This window comes from Mustela nigripes, chromosome 1 (genome assembly GCF_022355385.1).
Source record: "Mustela nigripes isolate SB6536 chromosome 1, MUSNIG.SB6536, whole genome shotgun sequence".
NCBI classification, from domain to species: domain Eukaryota; kingdom Metazoa; phylum Chordata; class Mammalia; order Carnivora; family Mustelidae; genus Mustela; species Mustela nigripes.
Genome location: NC_081557.1, coordinates 48,840,502 through 48,860,998, shown reverse-complemented (window position 1 = coordinate 48,860,998; position 20,497 = coordinate 48,840,502). Strand labels below are relative to the sequence as shown.

The window sequence follows — 20,497 nt, the reverse complement described above, 5'->3', positions numbered from 1 at the left end:
TAAATTAACCTTACCTTTTATATACTGTCATACTCTGATAGTAATCTTTTTATTCAAAAGTGTTGAGATCTAGCAGGTTTGCTGGCATGTTCACACTGTGTGCAGAGAAAACAAACAAAATTGTTTGAATCCCTTAGGATCTGATAGATTAAAATTTTTTGCAACAGAAAAACTATCCTTTTGAAAATAAATTGTTCTTGTGATTAATAATGTTATTTTTATTCCGATAAATGCATAGCAAATATCTCCTGACTGAATGCATGCATTTGTAAAAATATATTCATCTTATAATGACTATTTTTGAAGATCCAGTTCGGTCCTCTTTTTTGGCAGGGGAAGCAGGAACTGGCTAATACCTTAAGATATTGTTTAGAAAAGAATCAGTGTTTCTTAAGAAGAGTCATCAACTCTTCTTCTTAAACACGTCATTATGTATATATTCTTGTTTTCAGTGTACCATAGCTCTAATTCTGTTTTTTTAAAAATTCAAAATATAAAGTTAATATGGAAATATAAAGATCACTGGTCTGGTGCTTTGAAATCCTGTCATACTTCTATTTTCCTTTATTTTTACTCTCCAGAACCTAATACAAGACATAAAGGGATTGATGCATGGAAAGAAGGATGGGCAGAAAGATGGATAGTTATGTGAAAGGAAATGTAAAAAAAATGTTACTTAGGGGTACTGGTGCAACTCAAAGTTAAGTGTCTGCCTTCAGCTCAGGTGTTGGTCCCAGACTCCTGGGATCAAGTACCACACTGGGCTCCCTGTTCAGCAGGGAGTCTGCTTTGCTTCTCCCTCACCCTCTGCCCCGCCTTCTGCTGTTCCCCCTGCTTGTGTGTGCGAGCAGGCTCTCTCTCTCTCTCTCAAATAAGTAAATAAAGTCTTTAAAGAAAAGAGAGAGAGTAAAGAAAATTGTCAATTGAAGAATCTAGGTAGTGGGTATATAGGTGTTTCCATACAGTTCTTTTTCTTTTAATGTTATGTATATTTGACATTTTCCATAAGATAATGTTAGAGGAAAGAGTCTATAAAAACATCTTCGCTTTGTTCCATTTATGGAGTGGTTGGTTTTTGACTAGTGACCAAATGTTTTATATTCATTAGTCCATTCAAAGTTTCCTTTCCTTTTTTTAGCACTTTTTAGTAACTTATTCTTTCCTCGACAATCGTCCATTTTATTTATCAAATTTGATGGTGTATATTTGTGTATAAACTTGTGCGCCTCTACAGTTGTCTCCTTTTTCATTTCTAATAGTTTGTACTTTCTCTCATGTTGATCAGATTTACCAGTCTATTTTGTTAATCTCTTTTAAGAGTCAGCTTTTGTTCTGTTTCTCCATGTTGTTTATTTCTTTAATTTCTGCCTTTTTATTTATCATTTCCTTCTACTTTATTGCAGCTTATGTGCTTATTTTTTTCAGGCATGTTTTGTATTAGATCCTGTTATAGTCTTTCTTGTTTTCAGGTAATTTAAAACTATTTAGGGCTGTTTGTTGTTTCTACATGTTTTTCCCCCTTATTAACCCATGAATTATTTAAGAAATGAGTTTTCCCAGTTTTCATTCAGTGGGAGTATGTAGTGGGGTAACATTTTTCATTTCTAATTTTATTAGAATTTTTTTTATTTTATTACATTCTAATTTTATCAGAGAGATTGCCCTCTGACAAAACTGTCTGAGATCTCTTTTTCTGAGAATGAGTTAGATTGGATATAGTTTGTAAAGCTGGTAAGTGTATAGTCTTAAAAAATAACTAATATTTTACACGGCACTTAATTTTCTAGGAGTTTTTAGTACATCCTTTGAGGTTGGTACTCTGATGCCCATTATATAGCGCAGAAAATGGACTCAGGACACTTATGTGACTGCCTGAGGTTGCACACTCACATGTTGCATTTTTCTTTGCTCTGCTACTATACTATGTTATCTCTCTAACTTGTATTATTTACACAGAAAATGAATTTAAAATGTATAAACTGATTTGGACACATAAAGAGATAAGCTTTCATTTTCCTCTTCAGTCACTTGTATGAACATTTTGTTCCCAGGGGATAAGGAATAAATGAGATACTCTTCTGTTTAGATTGCAAGTAAGAATGATGTAACTAGGGGAGATGAGCCCTTTTGTTCCAAATACCAGAAGGGCTCATAACTCCATTTTATTCCATGTGCTTTTCTGTTACAAAGAATTTGTTATGCTATTCTATACTGCTAAAAGAAACACAGTGATCTGATAACTCAGAGAGAAGTTTGAAACTCTAGGTTTTAACCTCTACCATTATTACTTTGTCTTCTTGGGGAAGGAGTTTATTCCCCCTTCCCCCACCATATCTAAATTGTAACTGTATGTATTTTCAAAAATACTTTGGGGGTAATCCATATTGACACACTGTAGCTGTTACAGTGTTCTCTATATCTTTCATCCCCTGAAGGGAAACACCTGGCCCTAGGAGCTTTTTTTAATTTTAATTATTTATGAAGCTTGCTTTTCTCCTTAATATTTTATGAAATGCTTTGTATATGTAACTGAAGCAGATGTTGACATAAATATTTTCTCTAGGATAGTAACTCCAAGATAGTTCTGCTGGTCTTTATAGTTCATTCATGTGCTTGCTTTCTATCTGCATAAGAAAACTCCTACTAGGGGCGCCTGGGTGGCTCAGTGGGTTGGGCCACTGCCTTCGGCTCGGGTCATGATCTCAGAGTCCTGGGATCGAGTCCCGCATCGGGCTCTCTGCTCGGCAGAGAGCCTGCTTCCCTCTCTCTCTCTGGCTGCCTCTCTGTCTACTTGTGATTTCTCTCTGTCAAATTAATAAATAAAATCTTAAAAAAAAAAAAAAAGAAAAGAAAACTCCTACTAATTAGTAACATAGCTCTTTAAACAATTCAGAAAATGGAAGTGTTTTTCTATATTTCTTTGGAAATTAAATTGTCTATTATTGCCATTCTTAACACTTTGAAGGCTAAGAAAAAAGTAAGTGTAATAAAATGAAGGGGAAAACTACATGATCCTCTCAAAAAACAAAGTGGGAAAAAAAAGACACAGAAAAACATTTGACAAAATTAAACATTCTTTTATGATAAAAACACAAATTAGGAATAGAAGGGAACTTCCTTAACAGATAGAAGGGATTTATGAAAACCCTGTGGTTAATATCGGGCTCAGTGGTAAAAATGTGAAAGCTTTTCCTCCTGAGATAAGAAACAAGACAGAGATGCCCATTTTCCCCACTGTACTGGAAGTCCTAGTCAGATCAGTTAGTCAAGGAAAAAAAAAATGGGGCACCTAGTTGGCTTGTTGGTTGATCATCTAACTAGCTCAGGTCATGATAGTGAGGTCTGGGATTGAGCCCTGCGTCTGGCTCCATGCCCAGCAGGGAGTCTATTTCTCCTCCCTCTGCCCCTCTTCTTTCCTCTGCTTGTGCTTGCTTGAGCATGCACTCCCTCTCTCTCAAATAAATGAGTAAAATCTTAAAAAAAAAAAAAAAAAGACATCCAAATTAAAAGGGAAGAAGTAAAATTATCTGTATTTGCAGATGACATAAATAGAAAATACTATAGAAATGACAAAAAAAGTACTAGAGCTGATAAATGAATTCAGCAAAAGTTACAGGTATAAGATCAAAACACAAAAATCAGTTGTGTTTCTATACTCCCATCAATGAATAAACCAAAAGAAAATTAAGAAAACAATTCCAACTGTGATAGTATCTGAAGAATAAAATACCACAAATAAATTTAAATAAGGGATTGAAAGACTTGTACATTGAGAAACTATAAAACATTGCTGAAAGAAATGAAAAAGGACCTAAATAAATGGAAATAATAAATATTTATGAATTGAAAGATTTCATATTACTAATATTGCATTATTCCCTAAAGCATTCTACACATTCAGTCGTTCCCTATCAAATTTTCAATAGCCTTTTTTTTGCAGGAATGGAAAAGCCAGCCCTGAGACTCATGTAGAACTCTAAGGGACCCTCAATAGCCAAAAACAACATTGAAAACAAAACAAAGTTGAAGGTCTCCCACTTCCCAGTTTCAAAGCTTACTGCAAAATTAATCAAAATAGTGTGGCAAAAGGATAGACATAGAGACCAATGAAATAGAATCAAGAACCCAAAATAAGCCCAAACATCTGTTGGCCAGTTGATGTTCAACAAGGTTTCCAAGGCCATTTAGTGAAGAAAGTCTTTTCAACAAAAGGTGCTGAGACAACAGGATAACCACATGCAAAGAGTGAAGCTGACCCCCTGCCTCATTCCAAATACAAAAATTAACTCAAAGGGTACCTGGGTGGCTCAATCAGTTAAACATCTGCCTTAGGCTCAGGTCATGATCCCAGGGTCCTGGGATGGAGCCCTGCCTCAAGTTCCCTGCTCTGCTTCTCCCTCTCTCTCTGCCACTCCCCCTGCTTGTGCACTCGCTTGCACTCTCTCTCTCTGTGTCAAACAATTAATTAAAATCTTAAAGAAAGGAAAAAAATTAACTTAAAATGAATCAATGACCTAAAACTATAGAAGAAAGCATAGAGGTAATAATCTTTATGACCTTAGATTTGGGAATAAGTTTTTAGTTTTAATATTAAAACACAAGCAACCAAAGGAAAAAAGAGATAAGTGGACTTCTTCAAAGTAAAAACTTTTGTGTATCAAAGAACATTATCAAGAATATGGGGGACGCCTGGGTGGCTCAGTTGGTTAGGCAGCTGCCTTCGGCTCGGGTCATGGTCCCGGGGTCCTGGGATCGAGTCCCGCGTCGGGATCCTTGCTTGGTGGGGAGCCTGCTTCTCCCTCTGCCTCTGCCTGCCTCTCTGTCTGCCTGTGCTCACTCGCTCTCTCTCCCTCTGTCTCTGACAAATAAATCAATAAAATCTTTAAAAAAATTTAAAAAAAAAAGAATATGGAATGGACAGCCCATGGGAGGGAAAAATTATTTATAATAATTACTATTTACTGTTTATTATTTAAAAATATTTACAATCATTTGTCTAATAAGGTTTTAAAATCTAGAAAATATAAAGAACTGTTACAACTCAACAAAAAGACAAATGACCCAACTTAAAAATGAGCAAAGGACCTGAATAGACATTTGTCTAAAGAAGATCTACAGGGGCATCCAGCTTTTGGTTTCAGCTCAGGTCATGCATGATCTTACAGATCATGAGACTGAGCCCTGTCTTTGGCTTCACATGAAGTGGGGAGTCTGCTTGTGATTCTCTCCCTCTTGCTCTGCCCTTCCCCCTGCTTGCTTGCTCACTCTCCCTCAAATAATCTTTTTTAAAAAATACACACACACACACACACACACACACACACAAATGGCCAATAAGCACATAAAAAGATGTTTAACATAATTAGTCATTAGAGAAATGGAAATCAAAACCACAGTGATATATCATTTTTTATCCACTGGGGTAGCTTTAATAATTAAAAAAAAAAACACAGAGAAAATAACAAACAAGCATTAGCAAGGATATGGAGAAATTATAATCCTCAAGCATTGTTGATAGGAATATAAAATGGTGCAGCCACTGTGGAAAACAGTTTCTCAAAAGTGAAACTTAGAGTTACCATATGACTCAGCACTTTCAAGAGAATTGAAAACAGGTATTAAAACAAAAAATCATATATAGGTGTTGAAAACAGCATTATTCATAATAACCAATAAGTTGAAACTTAAATGTCCATCAGCTGATGATTAGATATATAAAATTTTGTATATCCATACAATGGAATATTATTTGTCTATAAAAAGGAGTGAGCTGCAGATATATCATACTACATACATTCCACAGAATAAAATATATTAATAGCTGTTCCATATAAAAAATGCTGTTACAGACTGAATTGTAATCCCCCTAAAATTCATGTTGTGAAGTCCTAATCCCTATTACTTCAGATTGTTTGGAGATAGGACCTTTAAAGAGGTTATTAAGTTAAAATGAAGTCGTATGAGTGGGCTCCAATCCAAGGTGACTGGTGTCCTTATATGAGGAGATTAGGACACAAACGGAAGACTGTGTGAAGACACTAGAAAAAGATGGCCGTCTACAAATCAAAAAAAGAGATCCTCAGAAGAAACCAGTTTTGCTGACTCCTTAATCTTGGTTCTGGATTTCTAGTTTCCAGAATCGGGAGGAAATAAATCTGCTGTTTAAGCCAACCAGTCTGTGATACTTTGTTCTGGCAGCTCTAGGAAACTAATAGAGATGCTAATCTTCATTATTAATTAAAGAAATAGAAATTAAAACCACCATGGGATTCTATTTTATACCTATAAGATTGACAAAAATATAGACAGGAATGAGTATTGCTGAGAATATGGACTAACAAAATCATAGACTGCCCTGGGGAGTACGGAGTGTTGTATCCAGTTGTAAACATTTGGCATTATCTCGTTCATCTAAAGATGCATGCAGCTTATGGCCCAGCAGTGCCACTCCTAAGAAATTATCCTAGAGAAACTCTTGTACATGTGTATCAGGCCACTTTTGGAAAAATGTTCATAACAACTTCTATAAGATTGGGAAAAGCTAGAATCCAGCTGTCCACAGTAGGCTGAATAATGGATTACCACACAACAGTAAAATTGAAAGCTCTCTCTAGGTACATGCATTAAAATGCATGAGACTCACAAATATGATGCTGACAAAAAAGCAAGTTACAAAAGAATACAAACACTAAGATGCCATTTAGAGATCAAAAATACCCAAGAAAATAATATTTTGAGATATTTCATATGTAGTAATAATATTTGAAAGGAAAAAGAGAGTGAATGGTAAAACTCAGTAAGGTGGTTTATGCTAGAGTATGCATTCTCAAAGGAGGTGATATTGCCCTAAGGGAGTAAAAATTGCTTCCAGATGTTTAGGGAGGGGTAAAATATTATAGTGGGCCATAGTACATACATATATACAGTATATTTGTGGTATTAGAAGTAATGAAAGAGTAATTAGGGAAAAAAATATCTAAAGAGGCATGACACAAGGAAGGCATTGGCAATGTGGGTATTCCTTTTTTTTTTTTTTTTAAGAGTTTATTTACTTGAGAGAGAGAAGGAGAGAGACAGAAAGCCTGAGCAGGGCAGAGGGAGAGGAGCAAGCAGACTCCCAGCCAAGCAGGGAGCCCACATCAGGGTTCAATCCCAGGACCTTGGGGTCATGACCTGAGCCAAAGGCAGATGCTTAACTGGCTGAGCCACCCAGGCACCCAATATGGATATTATTTTTACTTAATCTCAGCACTGGAACACTGGATAGACCAGTGTTCTTAAACATCTGTTTATTAAATGCTACTTTAGGCAAAGTCACTGTGCTAGGTGCTGAAAGATACATCTATAACAAGTATTAAAGCTTTATCTCAGTTGTCATGAGGAATGACAGAGGGGGGCAGGAAGGGAATGGAAGGAAGAATTATAAGGAAGGTAAGGAAACCTTTGATAGTGAGAAATATATTTATTATCTTGGTGTGATGATGTTTTCACAGGTATACAGCTGTGTTAAAACTTACAAGTTTTACTTTAAATATGCAGTTTGTAGTATGTTGGTTATACCTCAGTAACACCTTTAAAGAGAGATTGGATGTATATCCCAGGGAAAATGAAAGTTTGTTTTCACACAGACACTTGCACACAAATGTTCATAGTAGTTTTATTCATAATAGCCAAAAAACTAGAAATTGTTTAAATGACCTTCGGTGAATGAAGGATCAAACGAACTTGGTATGTCCATGCTGTGGGATACTATTCAGCAATAAAAAGGAACAAACTGTTCATACATGCAACAGTTGCAGTGAACTTCAAGGAAATCATGCTGAGTTTAAAAAGGCAAATTTTTTAAAAGATTTTATTTATTTATTTCACAGACAAAGATAGGCAGAGAGAGAGGAGGAAGCAGGCTCCCTGCTGAGCAGAGAGCCCGATGCAGGGTTTGATCCCAGGACCCCGGGATCATGGCCTGAGCCAAAGGTACAGGCTTTAACCCACTGAGCCACCCAAGTGCCCCATAAAAAGGCAATCTTAAAAAGACAGGTGCCCAGGTGCCTGGATGGTTCAGTCAGTTAAGCCTCTGACTCGTGATTTTGGTTCAGATCATGATCTCAGGGTCATGAGATCAAGCCCTTGCTGAGCTCTGTGCTCAGCAAGGAGTCTGCTTGAGATCCCCTCTCTCCCTCTGGCTCTCTCCCTGCTTGCACACTCTCTCTCTAATAATAAATAATTTTTTTTAAAGCTGTGCTGCCTGAGTCCATCATATAATATTTGTGAAATAACATGTTAAAGAGCTGGACAACAGGTTCGTGGTTGCCAGAAATCAGGGATGAGAAGAATGGATATAGCTACAATGGAGCAGCATAAGGGAGTCTGGGGGGTGGTTCAGTTAACCATCTGATTCTGGTGTTGGTTACAAGAAGCTACACATGTGATAAAATTGCATAGACCTCTACACACACACCCAAATCAGTTAATACAAATGGTGAAATCTAAATAAGCTCTATCCTTTGTACCAAAGTTGATTTCCTGATTCTCATATTTGCTATAGTTATGCAAGATGCCAGCATTGGGAGGTACATAGGACCTCCTTGTGACTTCCTTTCAAAATAAAGTCTGAGAAAAAGGCCAGTGACTAACCTAGTGCCTCTAGTGTCCAGATTTTGTTTTCTAAATACTTTCTCTTCTCATTTAGGGATGGGGGAAAGAGACAAGGCTTTTAGGGAAAATAGGTGCGATTCTGCAAGTCTGGGGCATGAAATAGATCAACCTTAAATGATTTGTCCTAATAGAAACCAAAGAAACCAGCAAAATTATTAGAAACTACTAGGTCATGTCTAAAGGACTCAGGATGCGATCTTACGGGCCAAAGATGAGGTAATTTTAGCATCACTGTTGGTAACTGCAGTGAACTAAAACACATTGAATATTTTTGAAGCCATGTCTTCATAATAATAATTTATTAAAGTTATAATTAAGTATTCTTTGGAGGTTTCTAGGGAAACAACTCAGTTGGGAAACTAGATAATAAAAGGAAAGAATTAACTCTTTATTTTGCCTTCCTTATACAACTATACCTCTAGGTAATTAAATAGTCAACTTGCAAAGTTCCTGTCATAAATTATTCCAGCTAATAAATGAAAAGGAAATGATTGAATTCCTTGTTTAGAATAATAAGAAAAAGGAGGAAAAAAATCTCTAGTTCTTGCATCCTCCAGCAGATTTAGGCATTTATCACCATAGAACTGTTATATTGAGACCTGTTATATTGGTTTCATAGGGCTATTATACAAATTACCATAGACTAGTCGGCTTAAAACAACAGAAATTTATTCCCTCTGAGTTCGGAAGCCCTGAAGTCAAAATCAAAGGATGGGCACAGCTACATGCCCTCAAACCGTTTTAGGGGAGAATCAGTCCTTGGCTCTCCCAGCTTCTGGTGGCTATAGGCATTCTTTCACTTGTGGCCACATTACTCTGATCTCTGCTACCACGGTCACACTGGCTTTTCTTCTGTGTTATCTTCTGTGTGTCTTTTATACAGATTCTTATCATTGGATTTAGGGCCCATCAAGGGAATCTGGGATGATTTCAGAATCTTTAATCTGGTTACATCTGCAAAGGTCCTTTGCAAATGAGGTAACATTCACAGGTTCCAGGGCTTAGAACATGGACATACATTTTTAGGGGCCACTATTCAGCCCACTCTAGTGGTTAATATCATTTAAAAAGGGGTAAATCAGAGGCAAGCCTCCTCATCATGGAAGTAAACATCACCTTGCAAGAAAAACAAAAAACACTGAATGCAATCAAGCATCAACTTATAGGACATACAGAAAACAGAAAACTACAAGGATGCAGTCAACAAAATTCAGACTGTGGGAAATGCTACAGGACAAAAACACGGTTTTCTTCAGCAAACTGAAAGAGAAAAAAAGAGGTGGAAGAAGGAAGGAGCCTCTATATGAAAAGAAACCTAAGCAACATCATCCACCTGCACTGTGGGTGCCTTATTTTGATTCTGATCCGAAAAACTTAAAAATATCAAATAATCAGGGAAACTTGAACACTTACTGGTTGTTTTATAAGCATTTGTTGTGAATTTTAATATGGGTAGGGTTTATAAAACAGTCCTTTTAGATATCATACTGAATTATTTATGGATGAAAAGATATGTCTGAGACTTGCTTCAGTATAGTTGGGGGTGGAAGAGGCAGGTGGGTTTGTTGTCTCTACTTTTATATATGTTATAATGAAGTTAAAAATCTAAAAAGGTTATAACTAAAGGCGTGATCCTCTTAGCTTTTTCTGCATGGTGATTAATGAGGCTCTCAGGGGTGTATCAAGAGTTTTCACAGCTTAAAACTGGAATCCAGGGAAAGTAAAAAGCACTTCCCTTTGAGAATATGTTTATTCAGCCAGCCTTGCCTGACAGAATTCTGCCAAGCTCTCCTCACCCTCTTTTGTTTCTCCTAGTACCCTCTACATACTTCCACAGTGTATTTAATTGTGTACTGTCTGCTTCTCCCACTTTCCAGATTATAAATGCCTTGAAGATGCTAACCTTGTTTCATCTTTATTCATCCGTATATTACCCTCACCTCTGCATTTAACACTGGGCTTGGTAAGCCCTCTCAGTAAATGGTTATTTTTTTTTAAAGATTTTATTTATTTATTTGACAGACAGAGATCACAAGTAGGCAGAGAGGCAGGCAGAGAGAGAGGAGAAAGCAGGCTCCCTGCCGAGCAGAGAGCCCGATGCGGGGCTCGATCCCAGGACCCTGGGATCATGACCTGAGCCGAAGGCAGAGGCTTTAACCCACTGAGCCACCCAGGCGCCACCGTAAATGGTTATTGAATGGGCAGTAGGGAACTGGGTTTGTGCTGATAAATAAAATGTAAAATCTAACCCCTCCTTTCTCTATCTCTTCAATAAACTCTTTTTCCCAGAACTACTAAGGAATAGGTACAGAGCTACTAAGGAATAGGTACAGAGCTACTAAGGAATAGGTACAGAGCTACTAAGGAGCTACTTTAAACTTTTCTTCTTTTGCCCATCCTCTGCAGAGAAGCTAATGGAAAATAAGTGAAGGGTAAGCCCTGTAGCAAAATGGAAAATGGGTTTCTGCACAATCAAATGTTGCTGATTTCCACTCTTTCCCAGTATATAGTGCAGGGAAGTCTCTTCAGATGGCTGTCTTTCCGTACTATTTGTTTTGCTACCTTCTGTGTATTGGAGTTCCCCTTCTATTTGAATTCCTTGGTATGCTTTAAGATGGTAGTTAGAATGTAACCTTCTTGGGGTAACTGGCTGGCTCTGTGGAGTGCACAACTGCTTAATCTTGGGGTTGTAGGTTCCAGCCACAGTTGGGAATAGGGATTAGTTTAAACTGAAAAAAAAATCTTTAAAAAATGTGATTTCCTAGAAATGATGTCAAGAAGTACTATAAAAATACTATTTTGTGGAGTGTCTGCTGGCACAGTTAGTAGAGCATGTGGCTTTTGATCTCGGGGTCGTGAGTTCAACCCCCACTTTGAGCCTGGTGCCTACTTTTAAAAAATTGTTTTAATACTATTTTATGCTATGGATGGGGTTATCTGGAAGTTTCCTAGTAGGTAACAGTCTCCATATAGCAGACTTTAAGAGGTCTACAAAACTTCATAGCTGGGAGAGACCTAAGGGACTAATGTGCTTCCCTGTTTTCATCCCACTGCTCTCATTAAAAAGAACAACTTTTTGCATAATTGCTATCTTTTTGCTGTCTTAAAATATTGCCTATTATCTAGTCCTACATTCTGGGCTAGTTTCTAAACTAGTACTTTCCATATTTAGACTATTGAGAAAATAGGACACATAAGTAACAACTGTTATCTAAAATGAAAAAAATATGTGTACTTACCATTTTCTTTTGATCACATAGTGTTGGATGATTTCTCATTTTTGGAAAGCAGCAGAATAAATCTTAAACTTTAAAATATAATTACTCGACATCAGAACCTTATTAAAGACTTAAAGATACTTTATTTTCTCTTTAGGTGGTACGGGACTATAATCTTCAGCTGTTTTTACAAGAGAATGCTGTATTTCACAAACCCCAGCCTTTCCAGTTCCAGCCCTGTGACAGCGATACTGTAAGAGAATTCCAGATTTTCATTCCATTTGTTTTTAAGCTATGTTTGTGCTCAGATAACTATTATCCTTGAACTAGACAGAAAAAGCTGAGTGTGTCTCCTTAATTTCATAACAAAATTGTAAGTATGCAGAGAAACAGCCATTTCTCCTTTCTAAAATGTGACTAAAACTCAGTATCTTTATGTTAGCAACTTAAACGAGGTTAAGTTCTAAGACATGTAACTAAAAACTTGCAAACTGAACAGAGAGAAGAAGAAAAAATATTCATTAAAATTTTTTTTCAATTCAAATATAAATTATACTTTCTATCCATGAAATTCTTCACATGGACACCCTTCCAAAGAAACCAGTGGTTAAATTTTAACCAGAATAGGGGCGCCTGGGTGGCTCAGTGGGTTAAGCCGCTGCCTTCGGCTCAGGTCATGATCTCAGGGTCCTGGGATCGAGTCCCGCATCGGGCTCTCTGCTCAGCAGGGAGCCTGCTTCCCCCCCCCCCTCTCTCTGCCTGTCTCTCCATCTGCTTGTGATTTCTCTCTGTCAAATAAATAAATAAAATCTTTAAAAAAAAAAAAAAAAAAATTTTAACCAGAATAGAATCAATAAACAGAACAGTGAATGTGTGCCTGCACATATTTTGGTTGGCTTTATAAAAAATTACAGACCCTTTTTCATTCCTTTCAGATTTCCTAGAATGTCAGAGCATTAACATAAATGCTCAAATTGGCAATATTTTAAAAAGCAGATATTAATCGTGCATTTTATCCTTCAGTTTATGAAAAATGTTTGCCATTATTTGAATTAAAAACAACAGAACCAAAATGCTAATTTGATAACATTAAAAAAAAAATCAACTTCTGCAAGTTAAGAAAGCACAGGTTGGCATACCTAGCACATTCTTTCAATGTGGGCAAGCCAAGAGGGAAGTCAAATTATATTCGTAAGGTCTTTTAGTAAACATGGAATCAGAACTAAGGGAATTTATGATATCACAGTTTCATGGTATCAGTTTAATAGACCTTTACTAGAGTTATCTTTATTACTTTTCTTACATTTTAAGGAGCCCTGTTCATGGCTATATAGAGAAATATAGGAAATCAGCATTTAGATTATAATCCTTGCCCTTTATGTTAGTGCCTTTTTCAGTCAATCAGCTTTTTCTTAATGATTCAGTGACATCCTATAACTTGACTTCTTCATCTAAGAGGAATGAAGCAGAGCATTAGAAGATACAGAGTGTGGACAGGTTCACCAAGCTTGACTTAAAATTGCAACTAATTCAAGATTATTTTATCTTTGCCCATTTTCCTCAGAAAAATCAGAATAACAGTAGACTCTCATTTCACTTGTTCAAGGCCCAGCTACAATCCTAAATTCTATTCTGTTTCTAGACACTGTGCTAAATGTTCTTGGCTGCATGTCCCTGTTTGCCTTAAAGTTCTAACTATGCTGTTTTCTGTCCTTGTGCAATCTTTACTGGGCAGAGTTTAAAAGCTGCCCAACTGGTGGATATTGAGCTCTCCCCTGTCAGTGCTCTGAGAATGACCATAGCTGAGGTATATGGGGGTGTGGGTCAAGGGTGGGGGAGATGGGATGTGTGGGTTTGCATGTTAATGAAGGGTGGAACCTGGTATTGGGATTAAAAATGTGTTGGGGTGTGTAATGGGCCACTGATTGTGTAAACTGGGGCTTTCCATTTTCCTGTATAAATTAAGCATTCCCTTCCCTATTTATAGTGAAAGGATTGAACTTCTCATTTTTCATCTAGTCTGAAGCACCTTTGTTTTCCTGGAGAGGCATGTTGGAAAGAATTGTAGAGCTAATCTTGCCTTTATCAAGGGGAAGCTGAAGCCTTTTTTAATATAACCCATTTCAAATGGTAATATTTTTCCTGCAGAAGTTGAAAACCAGATAAGAGCATACAGTCACAATACTACTGTCAAAGTTAACTAAGGCTTGAAATGATTGTACCCTTTTTGTTTTTTGACTTATCTTTACTTGCTGATAAATCAAAATTTGTTATCATTTTATTTCAATATATGACTATTTTGATTCATGCTTTAGAGCGATATACCAGAAGAAACTGGCCAAAATGGCTTTATAACTATGCAATATTTCTATTTTGTATAGCCATAGAATTAGATTGGGGATCTTAGTGTTAACTATAAATCATTACAAGTGACAATGATCAGTGGCAAGTTTCATCTAATGAGTAACTTAGTAGCTGTCTCATGGTTAACACTGATTTTCTTGCCTTTATTTCCATATAGTTATTGATTTCTACAGTGTCCTTTCTTTATATCCTCAAATACCATTTTTCAGATGATACCAGAAAGTTGAAAAGAGTAATGTTCACCTTTCTTTGCTGAAATAATTTGTTTTTTTTTTAATTTTGCATACTATATTTCATTTAATTAATATTTTTATGATTATTAGTTTTGAGTATACATATATATTTATTGGCCATTTTGTATCTTATTTTGTGAAATGTTTTTTTTTTCTTTTCAGTGTAACAGAATTCATTGTTTATGCTGAAAGGAGTTTTAAATGCAGGATTACTCTTAAGAATATGAGATGTACCCTAAAATTTCCCTAACCCCCCAAAAAGAGGATTTTCTATATGACAAATACATATATATACAAGTACATATATATACTAAGATACATATATATACTAGGATTTTCTATATGACAAGTACATATATATACTAGGATCCCACTTTTGGAGAGTCATTCAGCTGTCACATGGGTCATACTTGTTTTAGAAATTAATCCAGGTGTCATACAATGAGAAATCATGAGCTTTGGAGTCAGATCCTGTCTGTGCCATTTGCTGGCGGTGTTTATTTTATTTATATGTTTATATATATTTAACCTCTCTGATTCATCCTTCTTCTATGTAAATGTTGAAGACTTTAATCTATTTGAAAATTAAATGAGCTACTTAAGCATTTGACTCAGGCCCTGGCACATAGTAGATACAGAATAAATGTTGACTGTCTTTTTTTCCCCTATCTTTCCACAAAACAAGCATACTTGATTTTTTTAGGTATTGCCCCTAATTGCTATAGGAAACAGAAAAATATCAAATATAGGAGACATTATAAAGATTATGAAGTCTGTAACACTTTTATATTCATGGTACCCCCCACTTAACTCTCTTATTGAGTTGACTGAAAGTTCCTTGGGACTTCTGTTATTTTTCATTCAACAGTGTGGATCTCATCAACATATTTCTTAACAGTTTGTAAGCCTAAAAAGCAATCTGTGTGAAATAAACAGCAGCCAGTAGCTAACAATTAGTGTCCGTTCCCACCCCTCTTACAATTTTCGGCACCTCTGCCCTACATACCCCTCAGTGTTTGTCCCTTCCATTACCAGAACTAGTGATGTGTGCCCTTAAGGACATTTCCTCATGTCCAATGAAAAGGATCTCCTATCCTATTTAACCTGGATGGAGAAGAATACAGGAAACACACATGTTTGCATTTAAGGCAGGAAAAACTTATGGAAACTTTCCCCCCATATTTCCTGGTGGGGATGTGAAGACTTTTTCCTTTTTACCTTTCCTGAACTGCAAATAACAAGATCTTCACAGATACCCTAAGCTGACATTTTTATCATAGTATCACAAATATAAAAAATAGCTGACAGGGGTCCCAGTTAAGTGGCTGACTTTGGCTTAGGTCATGATCTCAGGGTTCTGGTATCAAGCCCCGCATGAGTCTTCCTGCTCAGTGGGGAGCCTGCTTCCCTCTCCCTCTGCAGCTCCTCCCACTTGTGTGCATGCACCCTCTCTCTCTGTCTCAAATAAATAAAGTCTTTAAAAAAAATAGCTGACAAATTTCTGATGTATGATCTTTTCCTGTTATTTTAGCCACTAGTTGTGATATTTATTTCTACAATCTAAAGACTAGGGGCGCCTGGGTGGCTCAGTGGGTTAAAGCCTCTGCCTTCGGCTCAGGTCATGATCCTATGGTCCTGGGATTGAGCCCTGCAGCGGGCTCTCTGCTCATCAGGGAGCCTGCTTCTCTCTCTCTCTCTCTCTCTCTCTCTCCCTCTCTGCCTGCCTCTCTGACTACTTGTGATCTCTCTGTCAAATAAATAAAATTAAAAAATAAAAATAAAAAAGACTAAATATTAAGTAAAATGGCCACTTGCTGTAATTTAGGACTTTTGCACATTAAATTTTTGCTAAGCAGGGCATTTTATGCATTTATTAAAAATACGTACAATACATGTAAATCAAACTAACATGCTATATGCCTTAAACTTATATAGTGATGTATGTCAGTTATTTCTCAATAAAACTAAGAAAAAAATATTTACCAAAAGTTAACCTTGTCTGTAAAAACTATATGGGACCTGTATACTATACAGGGAAACTACTTCAAAATTCTCATTGTTAGTGAGTGGCTTTATCTGCTGATGGAAGTCTTGTATTGCCTATAGCATTGGCATATGAACGTGAAAGCACCGTGATAGAGAATTTGTGGAAAATCCTCCTTGTGAGTAAGTAGGTACCATCCTTCTATACATATACCGACCACAGTATCCAAAAATGAAAGGCTCTGATTATAGACTAAAGTGTTGCTCTCCAGAAACAGCAGTGCTGGCAGTCAAGTGTTCAGAGGGGTTGTCCTAAGTTCTTCAGTCTTTCAAAAAGGACTTACTTGCTTTTCATAGAAAACCTACCATCTATATAATGAGTCTTTGTGCTTTCTCTGGATTTGATGCATTCTCTAACCATCAATAGGTATCTAGAGCTTCCCACAGATGGCTTGGTAAGGTACTGACACAAAAAGAGCCTGGGAGTTCACTTTTTTATTTAGCTTGTGATTATAGCTCTTAAAGCAGAATCTCTGTGAGAGCTGCCAGAGTAAAGGCGTACTCCTCTTGTGGCTGTTCCAACCAGTCGGGCTCTAGATATACCTAGAGAGTGTCAGAAACAGCGCTTTTGTTGTTGTTGTTGTTGTTGTTGTTTTGTCTTATTTTCATGGCATGACTGAAGGACAGGTTTTTCTCTTAAATTTACCTTTGGTATCTAATAGCTCCCGTTTGTTTCCCGGAGGGACTACGCACACTCAACCCAGTTGTGATCTCCTGCTACTCTCCGAGTACAGTCAGAATAAGTTATGATTCATGAAGAGCACTGCTCCACTCCTTTCCAAGTTGTATGATATATTTAAAATATGTGACTTAGAGGTTCACAGTCTCCCAACAAAAACCTTCAGGTCAGATGTGTTTCAAAACTTAAAATTTTTCAGTACTTGCTTCAGCACCATATATACTAAAATTGGAACAATATAGAGAAGTTTAGCATGACCCCTGTGCAAGGATGACATGCAGATTCATGAAGTGTTCCATATTTTTTAAAAATAAAATCTTGAAAATGAATAAATAAAATAACATAGATATCCTGGATTTTTAGGGGCACCTGACTGGCGCAGTTGGTAGAACATGGGACTCTTGATCTTGGGGTTGTGATTTTAAGCCCCATGTTTGGTGTAGAGATTACTTAAAAATAAAACATTTAAAAAAACAAAATAACGGACTTTTTTAGGTTTTAGAAGGGTGATCCATATACCATATATTGTATAATACCCTAAACAAGGGGAAGGACCTCATGATCAAGCATAGTATTTTTGCAGTAAAACATTTGAGTAGTTATACCAAGTGAAATAAATAAAAACTATAAATAACGTCTCTTTGGTTCAAGTCACATTTTGCCACACCTGAGCTGTGGCTCCAAACTTACCTAAAACACCTGTGATTTTCAGAGCATTGTGAATTTCAAAATTATAGGACCATGAACCTGTCTAAACATGAGTACTAGAAATATAATAACCTATGCAGATCCAGATGCTTTTTACTTGAAGAGTAAAACAGGTAAAAATAATTTTCTTGAAATAATTAACAATATATTATTAAATTTCATAAAAACTAAAGTGGATTAAATATTTAACACAATAAATATATACCAATAAGCTGAAAAATACTAGTACAAATCCCTTGAATGAGGGTTAATAACTGAATTGTTCTTGGCATATGACATTGGCTTGACAACCCTAACATTATCTTTTGAAATTAGGTTGAAACGCTAGTATTTTGCTATGTAAATGCTAGTTTTCATTCATTATGTATGACCATCTCTTTTTCTCTCTTTCAAATGGTTATATTTTGGTAACAGACTTGGAAAATTATGACAGTGTTTCTTTTTTTTTTTTAATATTTTATTTATTTATTTGAGAGAGAGACAGTGAGAGAGAGCATGAGCGAGGAGAAGGTCAGAGAGAGAAGCAGACTCTCCATGGAGCTGGGAGCCTGATGCGGGACTCGATCCCAGGAATCCACGATCATGACCTGAGCCGAAGGCAGTCGTCCAACCAACTGAGCCACCCAGGCGTCCATATGACAGTGTTTCTTGTATGAAATCATCTTTTCTATCCCTACTCAATTTGCCCTCTGAGCATATGCTCAGATGCCTGTCTTAACCTTCTATGCCCTTATGTTAATCCTAAAGTGAACTGAAATCATATCTTAAGGACAAATAGTTAAGATAACTTAAAAACTGATATATCTATAATAGTAGAATGTTAATTTCTGTCATGTAGTTCTTTAAATTTATTTAATAACTTTATAAATTTGAAAAGACTAGTATTTATATTCTGTAAAAAAATTGGGAACTTTCAAAAAATTTAACATTGCTAAGGCTCTGAAGGCCTTTTTAAACTCATATGAAACATGGCTTTTGTTTTTCTAAAAATGAAGTGAAAGCAAAAGCTCTCTTACCTCTAAGTAAATGGCCTAGCCAAAGCTTCATTCAAAGGAAATTTGTATTTTAACAATATCTTCTTCAATATTACTGCCTTTATTTTATCAATATTGGTATTAACTATATAGAACAATTAGTGAGACAATACAGTTTTAAGGTAGCAAGGAATCTGAAGTCAAAGAGAACTCAATACAAGCTCTACATTCACCATATACTGGCTTTAAAAAAAGACACATACCCTTTCTAAGCCTAGAATTCCATACCTATAAATTGAGAATCATTGTTAGGATTATTTTGAGAGCTAAATAATGTTTGTAAAGCAGTTAGCACAGAGCTTAAATATGCAATAAATAATACCCTTTTAGAAAAATTAACATAGCTGTATAGTTTTCTAATTATAAAAAAAGAATGTTGTAGAAAGTTTTCACCTGAACTGCCGCTGAGGTGCTTGGGTGGCTCACTCAGTCGTCTGGCTTGGTTTTAGCTCAAGTCATGATGAGCTCTTGGGTTGTAGGATTCAGCAGTGTTGGGCTTTGTGCTCTACTTGAATTGGAGGAGTCTACTTGAAGATTCTCTCCCTCTGCCCCTCCCCCTATACGTGTGACCTGAGATTTGAAGGACAATACAAAAAACAATAAGGAAGTTATTTTACTCAGAGGGAACGGAAAAAGACCCATCTGCTTTTATAATTTTTTTTTTTAGTAAAATGTGTATGATTTCTAAAATCTGATATTTCCAAAGATCTCAAGAATCACATTTAGTTGGCCTAACTTGTCATATACCCAAGCTGACAAATGACAAATGAAAAATTACCAGTCCTGTACTTAAAAGATGATAGGAGGAGCGCCTGTGTGGCTCAGTGCGTTAAGCCTCTGCCTTCAGCTCAGGTCATGATCTCAGGATCCTGGGATCCAGCCCCGCATCAGGCTCTCTGTGCAGCGGGGAGCCTACTTCCCCCTCTGTCTCTGCCTGATGCTCTGCCTGCTTGTAATCTCTCTCTCTCTATGTCAAATAAATTTTTTAAAAAGCTGCTAGAAAAGTGCTTATATCATTTCTCTTCAGTTAATTTACTTGAATTATTTTTGTGCCACCATTTTTCTGAGACTTGTGGTATTATTACATATGTCTCTTTTTAAAATAATCAAGTTCAATAAGTGAACTTTTTCAGAGCTAGGCTGTAGTGCTTTTTGATACATAATTTTTAAATTCTCATATTTTGCTTTAGGCAGATAGCAATGTGCTTTAAAATGTTGTGCTTAATAGCTTATATATGTTATTATTCTCTTATGTTTCAAATGCATTTTTAAGAAGTAAAGGAAAAATGTTAAGAGTTTGAACTAGGGATCAAATTAGCTAACATTTCAAAAAGAAGCAATCACTAGCAGTTCCTTTGCTAGAATCAGCCGCTGCTAACATCACCATCTGGTCTACACTAGATCTTGATTTACAGCAATCTTGGATGGTAGAGGTGGCATTAGAACATTCCTCTGTGTGTTGTTTAACATCTGGGTTGTGTTTGCCTTGTATGAAATTCTCATTTGTCTAGACCCTGAGTTATAGGTAGCTTCCACATTTCTTTCCATGGCTTGATTTTAGAA

General features: G+C 36.4%; 1 protein-coding gene and 1 non-coding gene across 3 annotated transcripts in view; both read left to right on the top strand.

The window, feature by feature from the left end:
• Positions 1-20,497, top strand: part of FCHSD2 (FCH and double SH3 domains 2) — a 287,876-nt gene that overhangs the window by 221,094 nt on the left and 46,285 nt on the right. Inside the window, exons 10-11 of one of the 2 annotated variants that reach the window (XM_059410160.1) lie at positions 12,031-12,126; positions 13,609-13,680. In XM_059410160.1, coding sequence (XP_059266143.1) covers positions 12,031-12,126; positions 13,609-13,680 — 168 coding nt within the window. The remainder of the gene's footprint in view (positions 1-12,030; positions 12,127-13,608; positions 13,681-20,497) is intronic. The other variant, XM_059410167.1, reaches the window with a different exon arrangement.
• On the top strand, positions 17,395-17,497 carry LOC132009324 (U6 spliceosomal RNA). Its single transcript, XR_009401866.1, has one exon. It is a non-coding gene; the product is annotated as a U6 spliceosomal RNA (small nuclear RNA).